Below are 25067 nucleotides of genomic sequence, written 5' to 3'. Positions count from 1 at the left end.
CAAAACATGCAAATAAAGATTGTAAAATTGAGGGTGGCTGGTAAATCCGTAGAATAAATAACATGCACTCCGATCACGACGGTTCTTGAATACTTCAAGAGCAAAAACTGATTCTATAGAATGTTATAGTTCTATATACCATAGCTGTTACTATATAAATGATTTCCAAGGCTTCTAAAATTGCGAGCAAAATGCATTGAGCTAATCATTTGGAGTGCAAGTCATAAGCAGATGTTCCATAATGATGGTTTTGTATCTTTTCCTTTCTTCACTTTTTTTGTTATCATTGAATACGTCAATGGCGTCGAAAATTATCACAATTTGATCGTCATCCCTCCTTATCAAGTATGCTCTAGTTCACGATTTTTTTTTAACATTTCTCTGTAATACTTCACATTAAGCTTTAAAACATTTACTTCAGGCTGAATAATAAGAGTTAAGTGCATCACGGAAAAATGAACGTATATAATATTCAATTATTTTTCACTAATTCTATGCTTTTAATGCTTGCCCATTTCTTGTTTTTGGAATTGTTTGTTAATTCTATTGCAAACGTTTGTTATTGAATAGCAATTATGAACCCCAATTTGAAGATATGCATAAATCTTATATTTGCTTGTATATTTGTAACTCTACTTCAAAGGCTTCAGAAAATACTAAAACTCTTAACTCTTTGGGAGCTATGTTGATAAAATTACAAAAAAGAAACAGTGTCAAGATCTGCTAGTACTATTTGTTATCCTCTTTGCTCCAGAGGTACACATATGTGTACTTTCATTTTCAACGGTTTTAAATGATTTTCATGATTCTTTTTCTAAGACCTGAGGTATCCATATGTGTACCAAACTCAAATGATCCAAGTAGAGATATCGACCCAAATTAATTAATCAATTAATTTTTTTCTCTTTTAAAGGGCATTCTGTCACACAATAAAAACAAATCAATCAAAAAAAATTTAATAGCCAGTTCTGACTCTGGTTTGAAGAGTTTCACAAATTATGTTTTAAATTTTGCATTTTCCTCTTGTTTTTACATTTGTAAAAACTGAAGGATATCACCAGTTGCGTCGAAGCTGAGAGCGCAACGGGTGCTCGAGCATCAAGTATTTTGAGGCATGGGGCGAGACATCCCAAAAATTAATTCAGAAATCGAAATCTCCAAAATACAGCTGAATTCGAGTACCCGCAGGTATAAAACATTTCTGAAGTCTCCTTGGATATCACTTAAAAGTCAGAGGGCTTCTCATAGAGCCACCTCTTCGGGATTAAAGCGGCAGTAAAAAGCTTCAAGGGTGATAGACAGGGGTTGTGTTAGAAATGATGATTCTGAAAGATATTTCCTTAAAACAAGCCATAAAAATACAAATGTATCATCATACTCATTGATAGCTGTGATAAAAGACTTGCCTTGGTTGTTTTTCGGGGGTATCCTCAGGACAGGCCGATATTCGATAAGAGCCGATGCTGAGCCAGGACTTCGTAGGCCACCGCTTCCAGCAGCATTACCCGTATTACCCGCATCAACAGGCATAGATGGTTCTTGCTTTTCTCGCCTCTCTTGGTTCATTTCGTGAATACAATTGCTGCTTGCAACGCCTCCACTCATTAGCAAACCCTGAAATCATTACAAATTTTATCATCTACAGAAAATAAAATTTCAACAAATATTTTATAAAGCATATAGCGATAAATGAGCCATGAGCAAAAAAATGTTTGCGGAAGATATTTAAATTTTATAACGTGATCATTTTTCCATATTAAAATGACTTTTTCTTTCAAGTGAAAAAAAAAACTATCCTTAATCGAAACCTAAATGAAAGCGTTTCGAATTCTACACGTCCTTTTCAAAAAATTAGAACACCCTAGAAATTTAAGAGAGCAGTGCATGAAATGCTCAAGCTAGAAAGCACAAATTAAGTGTACGGTTATATAATTTATATTTTCATCTTCTAATAGGTTCTTGACCGTGTCTAAAAGGCTATATCGATGCTGTAGCAATTCACACAACAAAATCTCAATGGCAAATGGAATTTCCTTCTCCATATAATCTTCAACTTCTAGAATCAAACGGTGAAGGACCTAATCCACACCTTCATCCAGAAAAGTCCTCCGATTCATTGGTCTCTATTTTTTGGTCCCAGCAGCTGAAGACTTCATTTGAAGATGGAAAACGCCGATTGGATCAAGAATTCGGTAATGCCCATCAAACATCAGCGATTTCGCGATACCTGATGCTAATCCTATCAAGAGATTGTGGAGTAGTGCTAAAAAAAGCTAATCAATGGCAAACCTAATTTGGGCTCTAAAATAACTACGATGGGATTCATGATTGAGGTCCGATCCAGATCTGTGCTAGAGACTTATAAATTCAATATCTTAATGCATAAAATCCATGATCAAGGCCAAAGATGAGCACAGTACAATTTGTTCGTTCGATATCAGCACGCGTTTCCTCATACTGTCCTACCAAATACACATGCAATTTTGCGTTTGTAGAAATGTCCCGTTTTTCTACCCGTATTGCGAAGATTGGATGAATTTAGGTTTACATACATAACGAGGAAAGACAAAAAATACTAATTCGATCAAATTGATGTAAATTTGCATAAAAATATTCCATGTAGTAATCTGTTGTAAGTCTAATTTTTTTAAACTTTCGGGGTGTTCTAATTTTTTGAAGCAAAGAGGAAAAAGTAATTCGACACTTTAAGAAACGTTCAATCTGCTTTTGCCGCCGATTATGCTCAAGAAGAACCTCCAGAAGATGAAAATACAAATTACAACCGCATCCTTAATTTGTGCTTTCCAGCTTGAGCACTTCATGCACTGCTCTCGTAAATTTCTAGGGTGTTCTAATTTTTTGAAAAGGACGTGTATATGCTACGTTCTAATGACAGTTATTGGGCTATATAACTAGAACGATATAACTTGTGTATATTCAACATCTATTTGCGTCTGAGCAGTGGGGAAGTAAAAAATATGATAAATGCCAATGTAAAAGCGATGAAATCTCTCACCGTAACTGAAAATAAATCTCGTAACGTTACATAAAAACATGAGCGATTTTGGTAATATATAAAAACTAACCGGTTTAAAAATGTCTAGTAAACTCAGATGATGACGAATCGGAAATAATAACCCGGACGAAATGCGTCAGATAGTGAATAGCAACATAGTCATCAGATGAACACAGGCTGCTCTCGTTTTATTTTTCCTCTGATTCAGAGAATCTTTTCTTTTTTAAAAAATAAAATCAAATAAAAATGCAAATAATAACGAAATCGTATGCATTCATTTTCACATCTTCTATCAGATTTAGGATCAAGTACGATTGTGCCAAATTGTGTCTCAACTGCGCTCCATCTTACTGGCTTGCATCATCGCGGCGTGGGAATAGCGTTTTAGCAAGCAGTAGGTTTACTCAAAGGACTGAAGGGTTTCGACCGAAAAAAAAAATGTCTGTGTCATCGATACAAGTCATTTTGACGACATAAAACGCGATTTTCATCTACATTTAAAATGTTTCGGTCTGAATATTTAAGAAAAAAAAAAGTTATATTCAGTGCGTCCATAAAGAATTAAAAAAGGGTTCAGCGCCTATTTAATACAGAAAAAAAAGCTACATTTGTATTTGCTGTAATCAACGTTAGTGGTATCGTTTTAAGTAGATATTTACATCACGAGACGAATTTGGAGAAAAACAAAATGGGGATTAAGAATAAACCGAGTTAAATTATATCTCTTAGCATATATTCCGGTTTTTTATTTTTAGGTCGAACCTGGAAAACAAAAATGACAGAAATAGTTTTTCTCTCCACTCCAATATGGTGCGAACATTGCAGTGAAGCACTCTATCCGAATATTTAACGATTTTCTTTAAATAAACTCTTCGTGTCTGATACCGTTTACCAACGAAACCAGCGCAAGTACGCGCAACACGCAAGCATATGTTAGATATTTATTACGCACGAAATAATAAGCAATCAAATGTAGAAGGTCATTTCTGGAATCGCATTAGACCAATGAGACTTGAAAAAATTAAACAGCTTATTCAGCGAATTCCATATGGATGCGGTCACTAGCTGTACAGAAATAAGCAAACTGCCCTCGCAGGGATTCTCACCATGACTACTCTTGCACTACTCAGCATGGTATTTTTTCTCAAAAAAAACTGTTGTTGACAAAAAAGAATTTATAAATGCTAACATGTAATTACATCATTCTGACAGGTAGTTTAAATATCGAGATTTTATTGATGCGTATGCGCTCTTGTCAAACAAACGTTGAAGATACTTCGATGTGGGCGCATATTTTATGTTTAGGAACCAAAATCTCATCACACTGATTTTTTTTTCTCTCTTGCAGCATCTGAACCGAAACGCATACATATCGATAAAGAAAAAACATTCCCCTGTTAATATATAAGAAGCATTCCAGAGTATTCCCAAGCAATCCAAATTAACTTGAGGAAAATATGAAAATTTATATAAGTTGATATACTCAGGAATCAATAAAACTCAGCTTAGAAAAACAGCTCTCTTCACATTTAAAAATTTCAAATAAGTGTAAACATACTATTCTAAAATTTCGACATGCCATTATTTTGAATGAGACAATAGGGCATAAACACTTAATCGTGTATTTTTGCGTCCCTTTCGTCTATCCTTTTACCATGAAGGAAAGTATTATATATATTGTTCAAATGAGTGACCTATTAATAATTTATTTTCGGCATGACGAAACAGTTTTCGAAATTACTACTGTAGTTTGATAAGACTAGAAAGCGAATACAATAACACGTAGCATTGAAAGAAATTGTTTAAAGAATTACTGTAATTTTCTCTATACAGCCCACAATAGCAAATTTGTGCCATATGTTCCCGCAATCCTTTTAGAAAAAGATGAGTGTGAAGAAAATAAAATATCGGGAAAGAAAAATATACTATTTTTCTCTACCAAATTTGTTCCCAGAGAAAAGTTACGAAGGACGAGTAAAACTTTACTAGCATTTTTTGAATGTAAAAAACAATTTTTTTCCTTGGACAGCCCACGGGTTATACTCAGGACATTATGGTACACCACCAGCAGGCCTATTTTATAAATAAAAAGTAAATGCCTAAGCCAACAGTATTTACAATATATAAATTTAAGAGAAGGTATGATATTCAGCTAAGTTTTGATACTGTCGTTCCAAATTTGAATAATATGCAACTTTATAATTTTTTTAATCAAAAATTCCAAAAAATAAGAAATTTGTCTATGATTTCCAACGCAATTCTATCAGCAAAAAACAAATGGGTTGTTTTTAATAAAAACTAGTGAAATGCATATTGGACTAAAGATAATAGGAAAACGCACAGAAATAATATTGAAGGATTATTCATTTTTCTCACCTCATTTTGACATGGGTATTTACTAACATTTACAAATACCGTGGACATATTACAAGGATCTCTCGGGAATACGTGAGAATCACGTTATTGCAATTGTTAAAAAAAAATCACAGCTACACATGCTCTGCAACAAACAGGGACAGTTAAACCAGCGCCGTAGTGTGCCTTCTCGGGGCCCTGGGCAGACTTTTCCTTGAGGCTCCTCTTGAAAGGGCTATTATTATGCAAAACAAATGTAAACTTATGTGGACCCTATTCATCTAGATGCCCAGGGGTAGTTCGCCAGCCTAGTTACGGCCCTGTATCGTTAACTGCAACTACCAGCAAATTCAAAATATAAAATGGAAAGAATATGACCTCACCTTATTTGCAAAAGCGATTCTGAATTTTTATCTTCAAACTGGCTGCAGTAATGAACGTTTAAAGGACCCTTTGCATGTATGCAAAGCTATGTATTTAAGGGTTAAGTTGGGGGATGAGAAAATAAAATCTATGAAGGGGGGCGGTAGAGCAAAAAGTATGGGAAATTCGGAACTAAAAGAATAACGTTATTAATATAATTCGCGCACACACACGAAACAAATCACTTTTTTCCTCTCAGTTATTTACCAACTTGACTTTGGCATAAAACTAACAACAGTATGGTATACCTGAGTGAAAAGAAACTATAGCTTGTTAAAATGAAAATATATTAATGATACAGCAGAAAAAAATAAAAAAAAGCTACATATTCACAAAGAAATATACAGGGGGTACGGGTCTCACGGTTTTCCTCAAAATATTATTTACTTCTATACTTCTTACTCGCATACAACGCGAACAATACAAAATCTATCGTGAAACAGCAGCAGGTATTGAAAAAGAAATATCCAGAAAACTTGTGGCGCGGGGATTAGGTAATTTTTTTCATCCAACCGAATTAATCACACCCCTGTTTACATACCGTCAGTAAAAGAATCGTACAGAAAAATTCTTGTTGGAAAAAGGAAAAAAAAGAAGGTAGAAAAAACTTCCGACGATTATATGTTCGCTAATGAAGCATGCAAAATATAAATCCCGTCTAATATCGAAGGAAGCCCCGGATTACTAAAAGAAACAAAGGTCTTAAAAAATTACGCTATGTTCTGGGAAACTTTTAAAAAAACGCTGCGAGTTTTTATAGTTTTTATTTCACTATAATTATCCTCGGATGTTAAGGAAGTATCCTGCATAGTTCTGACGCGACTGCTGCTTTTTCTCTTTTTTTAATAAAAAAAATTCCCATCTTTTTTCACAAAAGTTTGAGAAGAACTCACTGTTGAGAAATATTATAAGCGGAAGGAACGAGCGCGGTACTTCTTTTGCGGAGGAACCGAGGGAGGGAGTTGTTTGTTTCGCGATGGGAAATACGACGACATATGGGGACAGCAATACACCTGTTTAATCTACCGGTATTAACACTGTTCCTCGGTGGATAAAACTAGATGTGGTACTTGGACACTAGAAGAAAACCTATGTTACCTAAGACTACTTTCTATTTTCTTTTATCATCAGCATTTTTGCACGTTCTTTATTTTTGGAATAAGGTTTTAGTATTTTTATGGTTTGTGTTACTATCACAGCAATCTACTATAAAAACAAACTTAATTTGTTATAATTTTAAAAAAAAATCCAGTTTAAAATTATTTTGAAAAATTTACGTAACCCAACTTAAGCATCAATATAAAATTGAATTGAAAGAACAAAAAGAAATACATCAAAATTAATGTTTTTTTAATTTATTGCAGTATTTTATTCAGATTGAAAAACTCAAAAATTTTAAAGAAGTGCATTAGTCCAAAAACCAATTGGGGGAACAGTCACTGAAAAACATCATATTTAAACAGTGCATCGAGTAACCGACTCTTTAATCAAAGATGAATATCTTGTATCCATGTACCTCCATCTATTTAAACGGGCATTTATCTATGCAAACAGAAAAATGAAATTATAACTATTAGTGATTCAAAATATCGTCCGACTACATTAAAATCATCAGTAAAACTGTTTCAAACGAAAATTCATCCGAAAAGTAGTCTTGTTTCAATATATATAAAGTATATACGATGCATTTAGTTGAGGGAACATAAAAGGTTCTCGTTTCATTATCCACTTATCATTTTAAGGCAACAGCTCATCTCCTAAGATTAAATCGAATGACAATGGTGATTCTGCTAACACAGATTCGCGGAGATCGATGAAAGTTATTCTGATTATTATTTAAGCCAAGAAACAGACAACTGCCATTTTGTAATTTACCAATCAACTAAGGAAAGACTATCCGAAGCTATCCGAATAAACTAGATATCTATCCAAATGGGAAGCGGGAAAACATTTTTCTCACGTTTTGTAGCTCGTCAATTTTATCAGTTCAAAATAAATATGAGTGGAATGACAGACTTTTGCGAAGCTAATTAAGCGTACAAATGCCTCTGTAGGCATTCTAGCAACTCAGTGCCTGAGTAGGTAACTATTATTTTAGTGATCTGAACAGTGAGGCTATATGAAGATGTTGAAATATATATGGTAATATACGCTCCATCATACTTTATGCATTTACCACTTCTCAAGAGGAAAGCCGACGCCGGGTAAATTTCGCTTGTTTGATTATACTGCTTTCGATAAGTCACAACGCACCCTCCTTTTTTTCACCTGCCCCGGATTTGTTACTCTGTGCACAATTTTGACATCTATGCCCAATGACTAAACAACATAACACCACGTACAATATATGTAGTGAGTTTCTTCCGTGCGGAAAAACTCTAAGCAATTTTAAACCATGCACAGTCGGCACGCGTGTAGCTTAAAGGGAAAGCTGTGCGTCACTAAACATTTTCTTTCCTTTTTATAATCGTTTTTTTAAATTGAATAAAACGAAACAAACTTTATATAGAGGGCACTCAGATTTTTGAACAAGTAGTTTCAAGTTGGATATTTTGAATGCTGCTACTGTTTACTTTCGACATACACACACACTTCAATTTATCTTGACCAGCATAAATTCTTATGATTCCTTTGGTTTATTTCAGCAGAACACGGTCATTTTATGCATTCCAATGTAAGAATTAAACCGAGACGTAGTTTGGAGTACAAGTATCCAACCTTTTTTGCTTTCAGGATAAAAAATTGGGAGAAAAAGAATTGTCTTGGGCCATACTTTGAGTACAAACTCTAACTATAGCTAGAAACTTTCAAACCAAGATTACCGCACTATGTCAAGAATCTACCCAAAACAGTATTAGTTAAAATTATTCATTTGATTTAGTTTAAAATTACTTGTTGGAGCAGTTTCATATCCATCCTCGGCCACGGACTGGACACCCTGGTTGAGAGATAATCCCAAATGTTAGACAAAATAAATGAATGCTCGAACCCAAGACCTACTCAGCTGAAGATCAATATGTTTATCGCAAGAATACCATACTGGTTCTGTAACATACGATTTTAGAATATTTCCAGCAATTGCAAATTCTTATCGCTTCCTTCTTTAATCGAATCGACGAATAAGTAAAACATACAAGGGCGGATCAAATTATAAATACGAATTATTTCATAATAGTTTAAAAGAATAAAAAGATTGAAGTACATTTTTCCCAACGAATTGGCAGGTTTTAATCGCTTTCTCAAAGAAAGAACAGGGATAAGTGCGCTGCCGGGTGCACAGAAACTCCTCCACTCTTGCATCATTGACGGATCGCTGTCTTCCCAATGCCTCTTTAAGCGGCCCACACAAATGGTAGTCACAAGGGGATATAAATCCGGACTGTAGGAAGGGTGTTTCAGAGCTGATCTGTGAACCGCCTAGCTTTTCAGTTGTTAATGTAGCAGTGTATGCTGTTCCCTAATGGTCTTGCATAGTCATGGCGAAGAATGGCACGGAGAACCCACCTAGCAGAAACTTTTCAGTACTCCAGTGCGCAGGCCATCCACAAAGATGCTCAGCTTTCCTATAGCTAATGCTGTACCAACTGTTGATGCTATTTTCGATATCTTTATGTGGCTATATACAGCAATAATTTCGCGGAAAGTACGAATGTTTTCTACAGTGATTTTCACCAACGAAAGGACTCATTTTCGATCGCATCACGTCCTGCTGAAAGATTTTATGCCAATCATACGCATGAGTTTCGGAAAGTGTTTTCCCTTGAAATATAGAGCCTCCTCGAAATTTCAGACGATTTTACTTTTTTTTTCCGCCAGAACTTTTATAATGCGCTGCGCAACGAATGTATGTACCTGTTCCTCGATCATCGTGCTACTGAATACAGATATGAGTTGCTGCAGACGACAAGAAAAGCAAATACACTGCAAACATCCAAACCACTTTCCAGTAACGGAGGGGCCGGCCACCACACTAAAACTTCTCTGGAACAAAATTCCGGTTTATATTTGATCCACCTACGTAGTAATCCGTTACAGCTAAAATAAATTCACAATCCTCACTGGGAATGTAAATGCAAAGCAGAACTAGTATATTAAAGTATTATGTTTTCAAAAATAATCACTGCATATGAGACTTGAGAATTTGGATTTCAAATAAATGAACAAAGTATTCGGAATGCAAAACCCCTTTTTTTTCCCACCAATCTTTGAGAAAGATTCTTTCTTAACGCGAAACGAAGATATATCATAAAAAATATATAATGTTTAGAGACGACTTAGCTCAAAAATCATCATGTCTTGAGGGCATAAAAGAAAAATACAGAACCGCAACCAGTAGACTGATATACGACATCATCCCTCGGATGTTTAACACCATCCATAAAAAAAATAGAGAGATTGACTGACTCTAAGCTCTTTCGATAAGATCACAGTCACGACGCCTTCAAAAAACTAAAGCTAATCTCTTCCCGGATATAGCTTCATCACAATAACACGGAAAGGCATTACGGCGGATTCGATAGAAGTTTTCAAAGGATTGTCAACTTAGGGGAAGGCGAAACTAATCTGCAGTACTGCTCCAGAATAGGAGATAGCTTCGTGTGATAGTCACTTCAACCTTAAGGTCTCATCGCAACTCATTTGAACTCCAGAAGCAAAAGGATTAGTTGAAGGTAAATCTTGGAGCTTGATCTGTGAGGGTTCTGTATGGCGCTAATCCCACATTTAAAAAAATGAAAAACTAAGGAAGAAACTTTACGAAAGGAAAAAAAGACAATAATCCGATAACCACGGCAATTAACAACATCGTTGGAGCGTTGCAAGAATTAAAGATTGGACAGATGAGCGGCAGCCCTGTTGGAGGATTTCACCTAAAAATGTTGCGGCAGCGGAAAACCGGTTCGCAAACTTGGTGCTTAGTAGCTTAGGCTGCTAAGCTCTCAGAGAGTCCGAGATTAAAATTCCTACCTGCTGCACACATACTTTTACCCAAAACACTGCCTCTGGATGAAGACGGGGAAAAAAGACGACGAGCAAAGAAGAAGGAGTGGCCTTGGGAATGACAAGTCTAAACATACACCATCTCACATACAATTTACCATCTTTCTTTACGAAGGAAAAGAAACATGAAAGTACATACCCGCTTTCTTCGCTCTTGTCTTGATATTTATCATTACTATTAATCTAGACACGGAACAGTTCCAAAACTTCTTTATTACAATTCTTAATCATATTTACCAAAGTTTGCAAAGTAAAAGGCAAAAAGTTGCCCTAATGATGTCCAATGCCATATTAAATTTTCTGAGTCTATCAGTGTATTGTGTTTCAGTAATCCCCATCTTTTTATTTACAATTGAAATCAAAGTGACTGAAATTCTTCAGTAACATTTGAATTCATACAGTATTTGAAGAAAGCTAATAGTATCTTTGTCTTCGAAAAAAAACTGGGAAAATACAAAAACAGTAAAATATTGAAACTACAGGTACTTTCTTCATTTCAAATAAAAAGCACAAAGTATGGAAAGAAAGTTCCGCAAAAAAAGAAATCCTATATACGTATATATAAAGATCAAAACGGAAAACGAACGCGAGCTATGTAACTCGCAAACACTGTTTGAAAAGGGTCAAACAGAGGAATGAAGCTAAGTCCTCGAACTCTCAAACGAACTTTTAGCCATTTCGAAACAAGTGCTGTTACAGAGACGTTCGAAATCGTAAAAAGGTGGGTCATAATCCTCAACGCACCAACAAGCTTGTGTAACATATATTTCCGAAGCGGGAAACGTAGCTTTACGTAGACGGTAGGAATTCATTACAAAAGGATGAATTTCAAAAGCTAAAACTTTGAAAACACTGTTGATTGAACTTTTCAATTGTCAAAAGAATTCTAGTGGTCAAAAGGAAAAGATTTACAAGCGAGCAATGAAAAAGTTTGATTCCTTCACACAACCTATGGTTCTCGTAGTTACTTTCAAACAATAAAGATGCGACGCGCGCTATCATTCTGTCATTCATCTAAACTGAAAATCTGAAGGCCAAAAGGAAAAATATCACGCAGTTTGAAATTTAACAAAAATACTGTACTTTCTTTTAAAAAAATATATTTGCTCATCCCAAGAAATTTGCAGGTATCCACTTTCTCCTCAAGAAGTTGGTGACTTTTCAACGAACACTAGTGCATTCTGGCTTACTGATACATTGTTTTGTACACACAATTCTGATATATTATCAGATATACTTTTCCATCAATATTAATACAAATACAGGGGCCACAAAGGCAAATTGCCTAACGAGGGGTCTGAAAAAATTTGCTCATAAAAAAATATGGATGTTAAATATAACCAAAATACTCTACATAAAAGCATATATATATCACCAAAAAAAAATTTAATAATATACAATACACTGTGTCCGTAAAAAAGATTATGGTTGTCTTAACTAAGTATGGAAAGCCTCTGGAATGAATCCACTCAAACTAGTTTTATTTGAAACCACGTAGTTTATAATCAGTTGACAGCAGAAAAAATCGCCAGAAATCTATGTAAAAGAATCATGTAAGCATTCATATCGTTAATTTGGAGAAAATTTCTAAACACTCTTGGTTAGAAATTTGATAAAAATAGCAGTTTTGGCGTATTGTTCAAGTTTCTTTAACAAAGCGCATGACAGTTTTTAGATTTTTCTTCTGGTGCCTATGCTTGAATAAGCGTAGTGAAAATTCATAGACATACAAATATAATACGCGGCAAATCGCTCATACATGTTGCAAGCATTTTCTTTTAATTCTCTCTCATACACTTTTCACAAAAGGAGCAACTAACCCTGATTTTCTGAAAAAACGCTGATTAATTATATAACAAATACAGGAATTCGGCCACTTCTATAACTCTGAGAAGGGAATTCGCTCATTTCAGCCCCTAGTTGAGAAATTGGTGAGAAAAGGGAATTCGTATTCACGATTGAATTCGCTGTGGAAAAAAAAGGAGAAGTCGCTGCCGACACGAGGACACAGCACGTGTAACATGGCAAGCAGAAGCTGTTTCTATAAAAGCAGCCAGAGGTCGTCGCGCGTCCACCTCTCGACGGCCCACCGCTCCGCATTCCTCACCCGGTCACCGGCCTATTAAAAGACGAGTCGAGGAAATTATTATGATAAGCGAAACCGTAGATAGCAGCTCTAGTAGACTGTTGTTTGGAAGTCGCTCTTTACAAAGTCTCGAACCCAAAGACTAAAACGATCGCTCAACGACAAGGAAGAGAGAGGCTTCGCGCACACACGACAGATTTCCGCTGGTAATTAATTTAAATCTTCATTGTCCGCTACGTTTAGCTTGCACAGCCTCTGATCGTAGACTGTTACATCAACCGGCGAAAACGCCAGACAAATAGGCTTTCTCCTCTTCAAAGAACCTCTTTTAAAGACCCCAAAACGGCAATGTAACGCCTTTCCATTAATGCCTATTGCTTTCATAAATACTCATCGAAGACTGTCTTTGTCGCGGGAAAGTTGAGTTATATTTTCCTCTATCTGATTTTGTCAAAAGTGCAACAACAGAGTGATAGAATAAAAACAGAAAAAAAAATCTTCTGGTCAAGGTACTTAATCGAAAAACATGAGAAAAATAAAATAGTGTTTTGCAATTCATTTTTTTTAACACGTTGACTTCCGCCGTAAGTTCGAAACTTTCTTCATAATCCTTGAAATATTTAGCTGATATTTAAGCACGCTCAGAGATTTTACGCCTTTAAGCAATTATAATAATAATATCGCATACACAATATTTTAGAACACTTTTAGAATCGCTCAAATAATGAGCGAAACATTTCGTTTCGGTATATATATATATATATATATATATGGAATTGATAACTATGATTAACTCTGTTAAGATCTCAGCGAATTTTATTTTTTAAATTTCGAAAGTTGGCTACTAGAAAAATTCTGTCTAGTCAAACACGGGAGATCACATAAACTATAATTAGCAAAATAACGTAGATTATCGGATCGGCGTGTACGCCATATACACACACATATATACGTATATATATATCAAAGGTTTCGAAGAGAGTATACACACATTTTTTCTTTAGTTTTCTGTCTTCTAAGCAAACTTCGGTAGTGCGATGGGGTTTGCTTTTCACTTTTCTCGCAAGAGTAGACCTTCAAAGGAGAAATGATGCAACTCAACGATGCATTTCGAATCATCATTGGAATACCGTAAACGTTTGAATTTAGCTTTTCACGAATCGACTAACTTCAGAAGCAAAAAAAGGACCTCTCTACTTATTTCGGTTAGATCACAGACCTCAACGTAACAGTAAACGCTTCGGAAACGTCACACAACATAACCATAAAATTACAAGGAAGCATATACAGCAAAATATTCCGCCGACGAATTTTTCGTTTGGCAAACAAGGATTTGGTCACACATATCGACCTGTTTATTTGCGATCTAGTTTTCATATGAATTCACGTGAGCTTCGACGATAAAAAAAATTATAATTATAATTTCACGCTCTTCTCTTGGTCTATACCAAATAGAAATTAAATATTTATTTCCCATTATTAATCGGAGAGTTCTGACTTCTAAAAATACAGTACCGCTAAAAAAAATAAATAGAAATCTTATATCAATTGAGAAAGTGTTGCTTGAACTATAACTTCGTGAGCTCGTTCCCTTCAGAATCATACATATAACATAATTTACTTTAATAAAATACTTTAGTTCTTTCATTAAAACCATTTTTTCGAGTAGTCGGAGCATTGTTTTAGAGGTGCCATGTAACTCACATACCGAAAATTCACTTCTTCAACCACTTGAGTAAAATAGCATGCAACGAGTACTACCAGCCTATGCAAATCACGTTGCTGCTCCGTTTCACAATCAGAGTTATCTGATCAGCGATTGTCAATCTCCGTTTGATGGTCACCAGGTAAACAGAATAAAATAAAATGTTGAAAAAGACTAAATACATTTTTCCACAACAGCTATAATTGAAGATTGAAAAAAAAGGCGATGCTCAGTCATCACGATAGTTACGTTAGTGATCTTTCATAAGAATCATATTTTATACCTATGGTTACAAAAAAACTTATTATCTTCCATAAGTTAATTAAATTAACGAGACAGCTAGATAGATTTCATTCGGTTGTTTTCAATATACGTACTGCAATGCGAAATGTTTTGCTGTTGTTATCAATTACCGTATTTGTCGGCGTATAACACGAACGTTTTTCTTGTAAGAAACAGGATTGAAAAACAAGATGCGTCAAGCTCATTCAAAGTGTTTGATCAAGAGTATAAAACAAAAACGGGGATACATATAATAAGCCAGTAATTGAGGTAATTTTGATTCGCTGTTCCAAAAGGAGAGTTTTATCTTTAAAGAAACTGAAATCGATAATGTGTACTTACGGAGTACCAAGTTATTTTTCACTTGGAAAATTTTACATCACATCTAAATTTCGTAACAAAATTTATATTAACATCTCTGAAATAAATTCAAATGTTTGCAAACTACGAAGTTATTCATTTGCTAATCCATACAAAAACTATTAATGGAAAGAAAATACCAACATGAGATTAATTTTTCGTCACTACGAGAGAATGATATGCAAAGTTCTGAATGTTCATATAAATAAAATAAGAGTGATTGCTTTATAACTTTATATGAACAACGAAAAAGAGAAAAATTGTACAAAAAGGTATAGAAAAATTAATACAAGTGATAGTCCAACTTGAGGGGCACCTTTTTTTCATAGTCGGCTTTTTGATACAAAATCGTGAGATGGATTTACTGCATTTGAAAATACTTCCAAACTAGTTTAATTGAAGTCACATTACAGTAACCAAGTCTTTTGAACCCAAGCCTCTTGAAGCTAGCTAAAGAAAATGCTGGACTGAGTAAAAAATTTAAGAACGAGGCTCCCGCAAAAAATATTTCATTAGAAAATATTATCAAAAATCACACATTCAGACGGCAAACGATATTCAAAAGAATGTAAAGCACTGAGAAAATACAATTTGCTGACTTCCAGCTCTTGAAAAATTACATCAAAATCTCTCTCGTTCGGCAAAAACCACGGTTTTGACAAATTATGACTATGGTCACCCATTAAAAATATCAATAAACACTTTTCACCGATTTGTAATTTATATCGTATTCAAGACGAATCTTCAAAGAAAATGATTCCTACATCGCCGTTTGAAAACTGAACAGAAGTGGCACGTACGAGCTCAGCTTCTTTGTAAAGAAATTGAATCCGGATAATCTCAATATAGTAAAATCCGGACTACTATCCGGCCTAATGTATCGGAAGAGCAGGCCGGATAAGCCGGAGTTCCACAAATGCTCACTTCCTACCCCCACCATATCATCGAAAACACTATTTTAATACCAAAAACCGCTCCTATTCCTATTTTGTGTACCTCTTGGTACTTAATACACAAATGTTTGTTGTGTACTGTACGTTTTAAAAATTTATTACAAAAAAGGGAAGTCTAAGAATATAAATATCGTTACGAAAGTTATGTAAATAGTTCTTATTTAGCATTTATATTATGTCATGTTCCGCCTATATATAGTCATTATCTTATTTAAAAATGAAAATTAACGCATTCCTCTGTAGATATCAGCAAGGTGGCACAAACTTTGGCGACAGCTCCGATAGTACGGAGGTCAAATAGTCGCGAGCCGGCTAGTCGAGATTCTACTGTACTCGGAATACCCGTAAGATAACGTAAAAATAAGTCAAAATTTCTTTAAATATGTCATGCAGCCAAATGGCTGCGAAACATCACTCCCAAATATTAAAAATGAGTCTAATCTCAAAAATTCTAATTGGTTGTGCACGTACATATACGAAGAAATTTGATTATTTTTCAGCAAACGATCTCGAAACAGGAATACGACTTTAATAGTGTATAAGTGACGGCCAATGTCCGAAGTAACTGGATAAAGCCGGAAGTACTCTAACTCCTAGTACACTTCGAATTACGGCCAATCCGCAAAGTATCCGGTCATTTCGCGAACTGGCCAGACTTCAAGCATGTTAATCATGGGTTTCATAGCATCGAAGCATTTCATAGCATAGGATTCATTCATCTCATCAAGTAAATAAATCAGTCAAAAATTCTTTATTTCAGGCTTTTACCGGTAAATGATATAATTTACTCGTTTATATACAAATACAAAATTATAAACCACAACAGGCAAATTTCCCAACAAGGTGGCTGGAAAAAAATAAAAAAAGAAATAAAAATAAATAGTATTGGAAAAAAACTCATAAAATTATGGTTGTCGTAGTCTAATTACAGCTACCCAAAAATAATAAGCCAGAAAAAGTAACTAAACAACTAAAATATCTGCTCATAGAAATATGGTTGCCATACTTTAAATACATCACAGTTTATTACTCATCATTAAACATTTTGCCTGCTGTGGTCTTTGTATTGTTATTGATTATACATAATTTTAATATTTCTCGAATTTTGTACAATACTCCGTGTTAAACCCTACAGTAGAATTTTTCCATCTTCGGGCTTTTACCGTAGCATTCATGTACAGAAGAACCAGACACACCTCCACGTTAATATTCAAAAGAACCTCTAACATAAGCATTCATGTACAGCTAACAGCAAAACTATTTGCATATTAACGAACAACCGGAAATCTACGTTGTGCTCGTAAAACTATTTTCAAAACTCGAGAAGTGTTCTTAGGCACAATAGCACTTATATACCCAGGACCAAATACACATTTTTTTTAATTCCAGAAAATTTGGTAGGTGAAAAATCTCACTAGAAAAAATGACAAAATACGATTAACTAAATCTGGCAGTTCCTTCCGCAAGATCAAAAATGTCTAATAATAAGTATGGGGCCACCCAGTCTTCTTAACCCCTAAGGAATTTGTCACTACGGTTTTAGATCGCTCGTTAATGACCGTCATTAGCATTATAATAATAAAGGAATGAGAAAGACCCGCAGCAAGATGACCCGTTCGTCCCTGCTACAGAGCGAGTTGAGCACACATAAGCCATAAGCGGTTCTTTTCTCTACAATCTACATGGTGTGACACCATTGCGGATCAAGTACGAATACGATCTCCACATTGAATTCGTGTAGTACCTAATTATCAATTACGCGTTTTAATGCATAATTAAACGTTATCTTCAATTACGGATAACATTAAAGATTTCAAAAGCCATTTTAAAAATAAATTTTAACTTTAAAAGAAAAATTAAAAACAGAAATTGACTCCAGGTTGTGTTAGTAAAACTGCGAGAAGTCTTCGAAAATTTCCAATTTGGAGGGTTTAACTTTACTTATTTGATATTCATTTATTTTATCATTGCAAGCGCGTTTTTTATGATAAAATTATGAAGGGAATGCGAAACCGATCAAGAAAATTATCCACTTAAAGACAATCGATTCTTTTTTAGGGCAAGACAGTGCTTCTCAAACTTTTAGGACCCATGGCTCCCTTGCCTTAGTCATAGCACATCCGCAGTTACCCAAAATAGTACAGTAAATATTCTGAATCCATAAAAGAGCCACTTCAAAGCACTGAGAACAGAAACGCATCAATATCGCCAGCAAGCCGCGACACCCCTAGGAGTCGCGACGCACACTTTGAGAACTACTGGGGTAAGGGGATCGAGTTGCGATTGAAAATACTTCCAAAAATCGGTGGTGTGGCAGGAGCCATATTAAATTACAGAAAAAAGCATTCATCTACCACCTGAGCCAAACTTAAGGGATGGCAAATTTCATGAGGTAATAAAATCAAATTTTACAGTGTTCGCTCCCTTCCCTGCCCCAAATCTTCGTTACGATTCTGCCCACCACTGATTTTTTTTTCTGGTGGGCAAAACAGAAAATGTGCTAGGTCAAAAGGGCCTCAAACGTTTTAAACGAAATGTTACGGTTCTTCCCACGTAAAACGCAAGATGATATAAAACGATCTTAGGCCGGCATTACACTATAAAATTTGGATAAAAGTTCATTCATAAAACTTGAAAAATTCAACCAATAGGAGGATCAGTTAAGTTCACTCGAATGTAACAGATGTGCTTATTGGTTACATTTTTCAAGTTTTATAAAAGAATTTTCATCAAACTTTTATGGTGTAATCCCGGCCTTAGAGCTGCAATGATGGATTAGTACTGAATATTTATTTTTAAGTACAGTACTAAATATGTATACTGTGCGTACGTACTGTGTTGTGAGAACAAAACAGCAATATATGATCTAGGAGACAAGGAAAAAGGGTTTTTTTTTTCTTTTTGGGAAAATTAAAGAAAAGTATAGACGGAAATGGGCGAGAGAGAGCGCGCTTATGAATGAAATACGCTGCCCAAGAACTTGGCGCGGAACTGTAGATTGTCCTTGACCGTGTTACGTTGCGCCATCTATTGGTCAGAAAATTGTACACATCGTTCGTTCCCTAGACAGAGAGGAAAAGCAAACATTCCAGCGCCTTCCTTCCACTCGCACTCTCAAGCAAGTTCAGCTCAGCAGCGTCCATCACGAAAGAGAAGTGGATTTCTGGATCTATTCCGAATGCAAGTCACACACAGCAGTACCCTCCTTTCCTCTCCAAAGACAAGTTAGTAGAAAAAACAAGGCGCTTCTGCACGCACAGGTGTTGATGCATTTTTTTTCTTCTCTCAACCTAAGAGAAAGGAATAAAAAACCGTCTGTTACGACGCCTTTTTTTTCACCTGTGGGCGGCTTTTGCATCGGACAGGTTAAGTCATCGCTGGTGGAGGTGCTAGTACAGGTAGAAAAAGAGTGTCCCAGACTAGACATCAGCAGATCTTCGCGCGACTTCACTTAGAGACTAGGTCAAGTTACCGAACGGGATGCCACAAATGTCAGATCGGAATGCCACCGTCACCCAACCTCCGGCTGGTCTTGGAGGGAAAAAAAGGTACCACCGAAAAGCCATTAGAAAAAAGGAAAACTAAATAAGCACGTAAATCTAAAGACAATACCAAAATGTTCGTTATCAAGAAATCCGTAATCTCTCACAACAAAAAATAATAATGTATTAACTGACCTCTTGCACACAACACTCGTATCACCAGTCAGTTGATCATCAGTCAATCGAGATTGGACATAGCGACTAGTCAAGCCTTTCCAGTAAACACGGCAATCACAAGGAAGCAAAGAGCGGTTCGAATAGTAAAACACAACAGACGGTTAGCGGAAATGAAATATGAAAATTTACATTTGATTTTTCCATTGTTTACTACTTTCTGGCGGTCCAACTTTTTAGGTTGCATCACAACCAAGAGAAAGAGACGAGACACCAATGCCAAATTTTAAGCAGTAGCAATAAATACACTCGTGTGTGTGTGTAAGTAATGGCACAAATAAATTTCAATAAAATTCTATTGTATTTGAAACACATTGATACTTTTTTATCTTTGGTCTCTCACTTTGAAGGCAGATAATATAAAATCCTACACACTACAAATAAACAAATTTAATTTTAAAACTTGTGTAAATGAGACTCAGACTTATTCTCACAACAGAGAAAATTTTAACAAATTATTTGTGATGGGTAAATAAATGGTGAAATCTGACTGGAAATGAAAAATAGTCATCCAGAAATATTTGTTATGAAAATACTGAATTTGTGTTTTTCTTGAAATGAAAAATTGCTAATTTAGATAATTTGCTTTACAGTTTTCCCACCATACAGAAGGGATTTCTAAAAAAATGGGCACTTCTATTATTGTAATCCTCAAATGAACTCATACGTTACATTATTATTGCTTCCATTAGATGTACCCGTTTACTGCTACACTACTATTTTACATTTTTAATTTTGGTATTTCTGCATTAATAACAATTAGCATTACTAAATTTTATATAAATTAATCATCTTAATAGAATTATTTGCATTTGATAACTGCACATCCATAAACTTTAAATTTCATGACCTTGAGTATGAAAGTTTTGCAGGTATCATGTATGATTACAATGTAAGTATCGATTGATAAGCTGCAGGGCAGTACACCAACTTCCAACTAAGTATCTCTGGGTTAAAATCCCACGAATATAGCTATGTATTTATTCATTAAAATTTTTATGGGTCTCCGTTTAATGTTAATGACTACCACAAAATAAATCAGTCACAAAAAAAAATAAATATTTTTTTGGAAAAAATTAATTTAAATAATATTGAGGAATGAAACTAATTCCAAACAACTCTTTAAAATTCTGAATTTAAAAAAATGGTAGGAAAGATTGATAGGTATTGTTTACATTTCTAGGACTACTATTTCATTCACAATATGTATATGCTCCAGTCAAATAAAAAATTTTAACGTAACCTTATGTACAACAACTGAAATTTTTCAGCCCCAGATTACAGAACATAAGTTTGATTCAAAGTTGAAACATCACTATATGATGGCTTGACAAAAGCCGCAAACAAATATTTCAAAAACTTTTCGCAAATCAAGAAAAATATTTTGAAAAATTCAAGATCTTCAACCATGCATGCAAAATATCATAAAATGCAATTGCAAAACCCATAACTATATTTATAAGCTGCAATATTGTCTCACAGCAAGACATTGCATAATGCAAACAACACATCCTTAATTATATTGTTTTGTGCTAATTTAAATTATAAGGAAATGTTTGTTTATACATGTTTATTTTTTATCACTAATGTTGACATAAATGTTTTATGCTTTGGATACAATTATATGTAAATAAATAGTAGATAAATGAGCTGGCAGATTAACTAATCAACAAGAAAATGCATCATAATGAACCTCTTCAAAAGAGTTTTACCATTGAATGTAGTCATAGAAAAGAATGTCATATGTTGCTGAGTGTTCAAACATCAACTGTAGGAAAAAAATTAAGAGGTTTTGAATTTTATTCATTTTTTAATTAGTGATGGAATCTTGTCCTTCTTTGAGGACATATTTGAATGAGAATTGTTGTTATTCATAGATAAAAATATGATAATTGATTGAAAACATTTATAAACAATGAATATTATTATTTTTGTCATTTGTTCAGCATGGTATTCTTTTTTATAATACGCAAACAGATCACATGTACAACTGCTATTCCCATCCATGGTTCAGTGTGAATAAAAATGTATTATGTTTACAAATAGGCCTATGTATTAAACCAAAATTCCTCAACTAGAAGAATGTGAATATGAAGGATGTGGTGTGCTCATTGGTTCGAATGATTTTTATTGGTTAAAATATCATAGTTTACGTCTTGAAATAATAAGTCTAAAAAATTTACTGGATTAACTGATGAAAAGAAAAATAACTTTTAGTTTGAGTACCGTGTCTCTCGTTAAAAGTCTTTGAACTCGGAACCCTTGCACTACAAAGCAAAATTGTAAATAAAGATCATATTGTATGATCGAGATATACAGTTTGCAAGTACTATGTATATTATATCATTTTAAATTGGATACATAGAATAACCTTATTTATTATACTGCTTATACTATGCTTCTATCCTAGAGAAATCTACGGCAGAAAGTTAAGCAGTTATATGAAGATGATCAACATTTTTGTGGCCATGACCCAATGTAAACAAACATCAAGATGGGTCTACGAAGTCAATGCAAATCATGTGAGGTGTGCCAAATCTAAAAAGATTTCAGTAGATATTGCACTCGTGTCATCCTTCTCAAATAAAGAAAACAGTGCTCCTTGAATACTACTTATTATTAGGAGAAAGTTGCTGACCTTGAGACTTCTAAACTGCTCTGAGCTCAAGTGTGAATGAGAGGGGAAGGCTATCCACTGGACATGGAGCATGTTGGCACAAAAGTAGCCAAGACCGGCTTTAAAATCTACAATATACATCTCAGGATATATAAAAATTCTAAGATGAAACATTCGATTTATTTGTGGAATGGGGAACCTATTGTTGATAGAGATGATGGTTAGGATCCCAGTCACATACTGAAACATGTGATGCAATTCTGAAGCTTCCAGATTTACACGGGTATTTTACATTAAATATATAATCATAAAAACAATATTCGATCCCGTGGAATTTCCAGAATGTCCAGTAAAAAAAAATCAAAATTGAACATATAAAAATATTTAACATTCCATCAATATATGACACACAGTAATTTTTCAGGTCCTCCATCTAGGGGTTGGTAAACAAAGGGGTTCGTCACACACACTCTCAGTGGTCTCCCACATAACCATGGAGTCAGAGAAAAAAATCCAAGATTGATTGGAGGGTCAAAAAAAAAAACTCGGAATTTAATTGAAGGCTTGTGGACTAACCTGTGTTTCCGTTGCTTCTGTCAGGACTGACTGGGTGTTGGCCGCAACCCAGGCTTCGGCGAAAGTTTCCATAGCTGACTGGAAGTCTATGACATCCATGACACCCGGTGGCGAAATGTTATCGTGTGTTGTGTTTACATTGACCACGAGGAAACCACGTCCTAGCCTGACCCTTCAACACTCTGAGGACGGCTCGAACCATGACGCCTTGTTGACTGGAAACCGTAAGGTGCTCACGGATACAAAACTCTCTTCTCACACAAAAAATAGTTCTCTCTGGAAAGGATTTTTTGAAAAATCATTTCGCCTCATAATGACAATAAAAATGCGATTTATATGCGAAAATAATAACATTCCATCGATCGGTAACTCTTTTAGGGGAAAATTCGGCGGTAGGGATAAATGAATGTAACCAGGTGAATGGGGCACAAGGCTACAGACTTTTTACACACGACGAAGCTCCTCTTCATGACCCGCCCTCTAGTGGAACTGGCCAGTAGGAATGGTGGGGGTTGCTACGTTTTGTGTTATTGCCGGCTTTCCCTGGCTTGTTTTTGAACTCTTGTCAGGTGTTCTCGCTCTTTTAGATAAGAATACGAAAAAGAGGTGAAAAGAGAGAGTTGAGTGTTGTGAGAGGGCTTTTTCGTCATTGCAAAACGTATGTATATACAGTATTGTGCTGTATTCTCCTGTGTGCTCATAAAATTATGCGGAGAGTTGAAAATTTAAAAAATAATAGTAATAAATGAAACTATTCGATGAAACCCCGCAAAACAACGGGATTTTCTCTAATGTCTGTCCATTCTTTCATGTTAATGAGTTCGGAAAAGAAAAGTAAGCGCGATACACTTCATATTTTCTTTCCTGCATCATTTTCACTAGAAAGACTTTTTAGTGACAAAGGAAATTTAATTCTGTTGGGGTTTGGAGATTTTTAAAAATGTTACATATTCTTCTACTTCATATCAAGAAAGTAAGTCTATGGCTTTCTTGATAGAACCGAATACGAACTGGACACATATGTTCCCCACCACTCCAAACACACACAGCCGTTTTAAGAACATCATGGGCCCCGGGCAAAGTGATTTTTATGAGGCCCCCCCCCCAACCGGCTAGAAATACCCACTTGCCAATTTGCATAATTACTCTTGAAAATTGTATGTAGATCTACTCATCATACCCCCCCCCCCGCTCTACACTTAAGTCCCCGGGCCGTGCCCGAGTGGATCCATGCGTTAACACGGCACTGCCCCCTCCCAAGTGTAGGGCTCATGCCAGGGCCTGTTTCACATAAAAGTTCAGGTCCTGAACGAATATGAATTTTTGAGGCCCCTTATATACAATGTTCTTTGAGGTGGAGGCTTGGGGAAAGGGGTCCGTGCCCCTATAATCAAAAGGCAACATATTTCGAGGTCTTGAAAATTTGTGGGGCCCTGGGCACATGACCCGTTTGCCCATGCGAGAAACAGACCGTCTCACGTCCAGGGCCCAGGGTTAACCCATTAAAGCCGGTTGGTGAGAAAATTTGCTATTCTAAATTTTAAGTTTTTTCTTTGCCAATAAATGGTGGAAGTAGTTCCACTCATTATTTTTGTTTTTAAAAAAGTCAAAGTCGTCGTTAATGGGTTAAATCTCATACAATTTTTGTTTTGCTTTATATTATAAATTTCCTATGGGGGCGGGGTTAAAGATTTCAACCTAGGGGCCTGGATCCAAGATGTGGGGTCATGAAACTGTAATATGGTTTTTTACGCCGAACGTCCCACCGTGTTTGGTAAATGAGCTTGAATTGGGAATCATTAAAATATTTTGAAAAGGATTTTCTGTAGATCATACATGCTCAATCCATGGTACCGGGACAAATTTGGCTCTAGAAGTCATATGATGCGGCCCGTAACCTCAATCCTAGTTTAAATAATTATGGATGAAAATGCAAGGTAGCAGGAACGACTGATATTAAACATGAAAACAGAGTCGTCC

At 35.3% G+C, this 25067-nt stretch overlaps 1 protein-coding gene across 2 annotated transcripts in view; it reads right to left on the bottom strand.

Moving 5' to 3' along the window:
• Window positions 1–25067, bottom strand: part of dve (SATB1_N and homeodomain domain-containing protein dve) — a 147781-nt gene that overhangs the window by 102996 nt on the left and 19718 nt on the right. Inside the window, exons 1-2 of one of the 2 annotated variants that reach the window (XM_089253583.1) lie at window positions 23088–23484; window positions 1407–1614 (exon numbers count right to left, since the gene is read on the bottom strand). In XM_089253583.1, coding sequence (XP_089109709.1) covers window positions 1407–1614; window positions 23088–23186 — 307 coding nt within the window. In that variant the 5' untranslated portion in view covers window positions 23187–23484. Of the gene's footprint in view, window positions 1–1406; window positions 1615–23087; window positions 23485–25067 lie in introns of those variants that run through there. The other variant, XM_089253584.1, reaches the window with a different exon arrangement.

The sequence above is a fragment of the Pholcus phalangioides genome, unplaced genomic scaffold, assembly GCF_987345545.1.
Source record: "Pholcus phalangioides strain wild (caught in Gottingen) unplaced genomic scaffold, Ppha-v1.0 ptg000039l_1, whole genome shotgun sequence".
Lineage (NCBI taxonomy): Eukaryota > Metazoa > Arthropoda > Arachnida > Araneae > Pholcidae > Pholcus > Pholcus phalangioides.
This window is presented reverse-complemented; position numbering and strand designations above follow the sequence as displayed.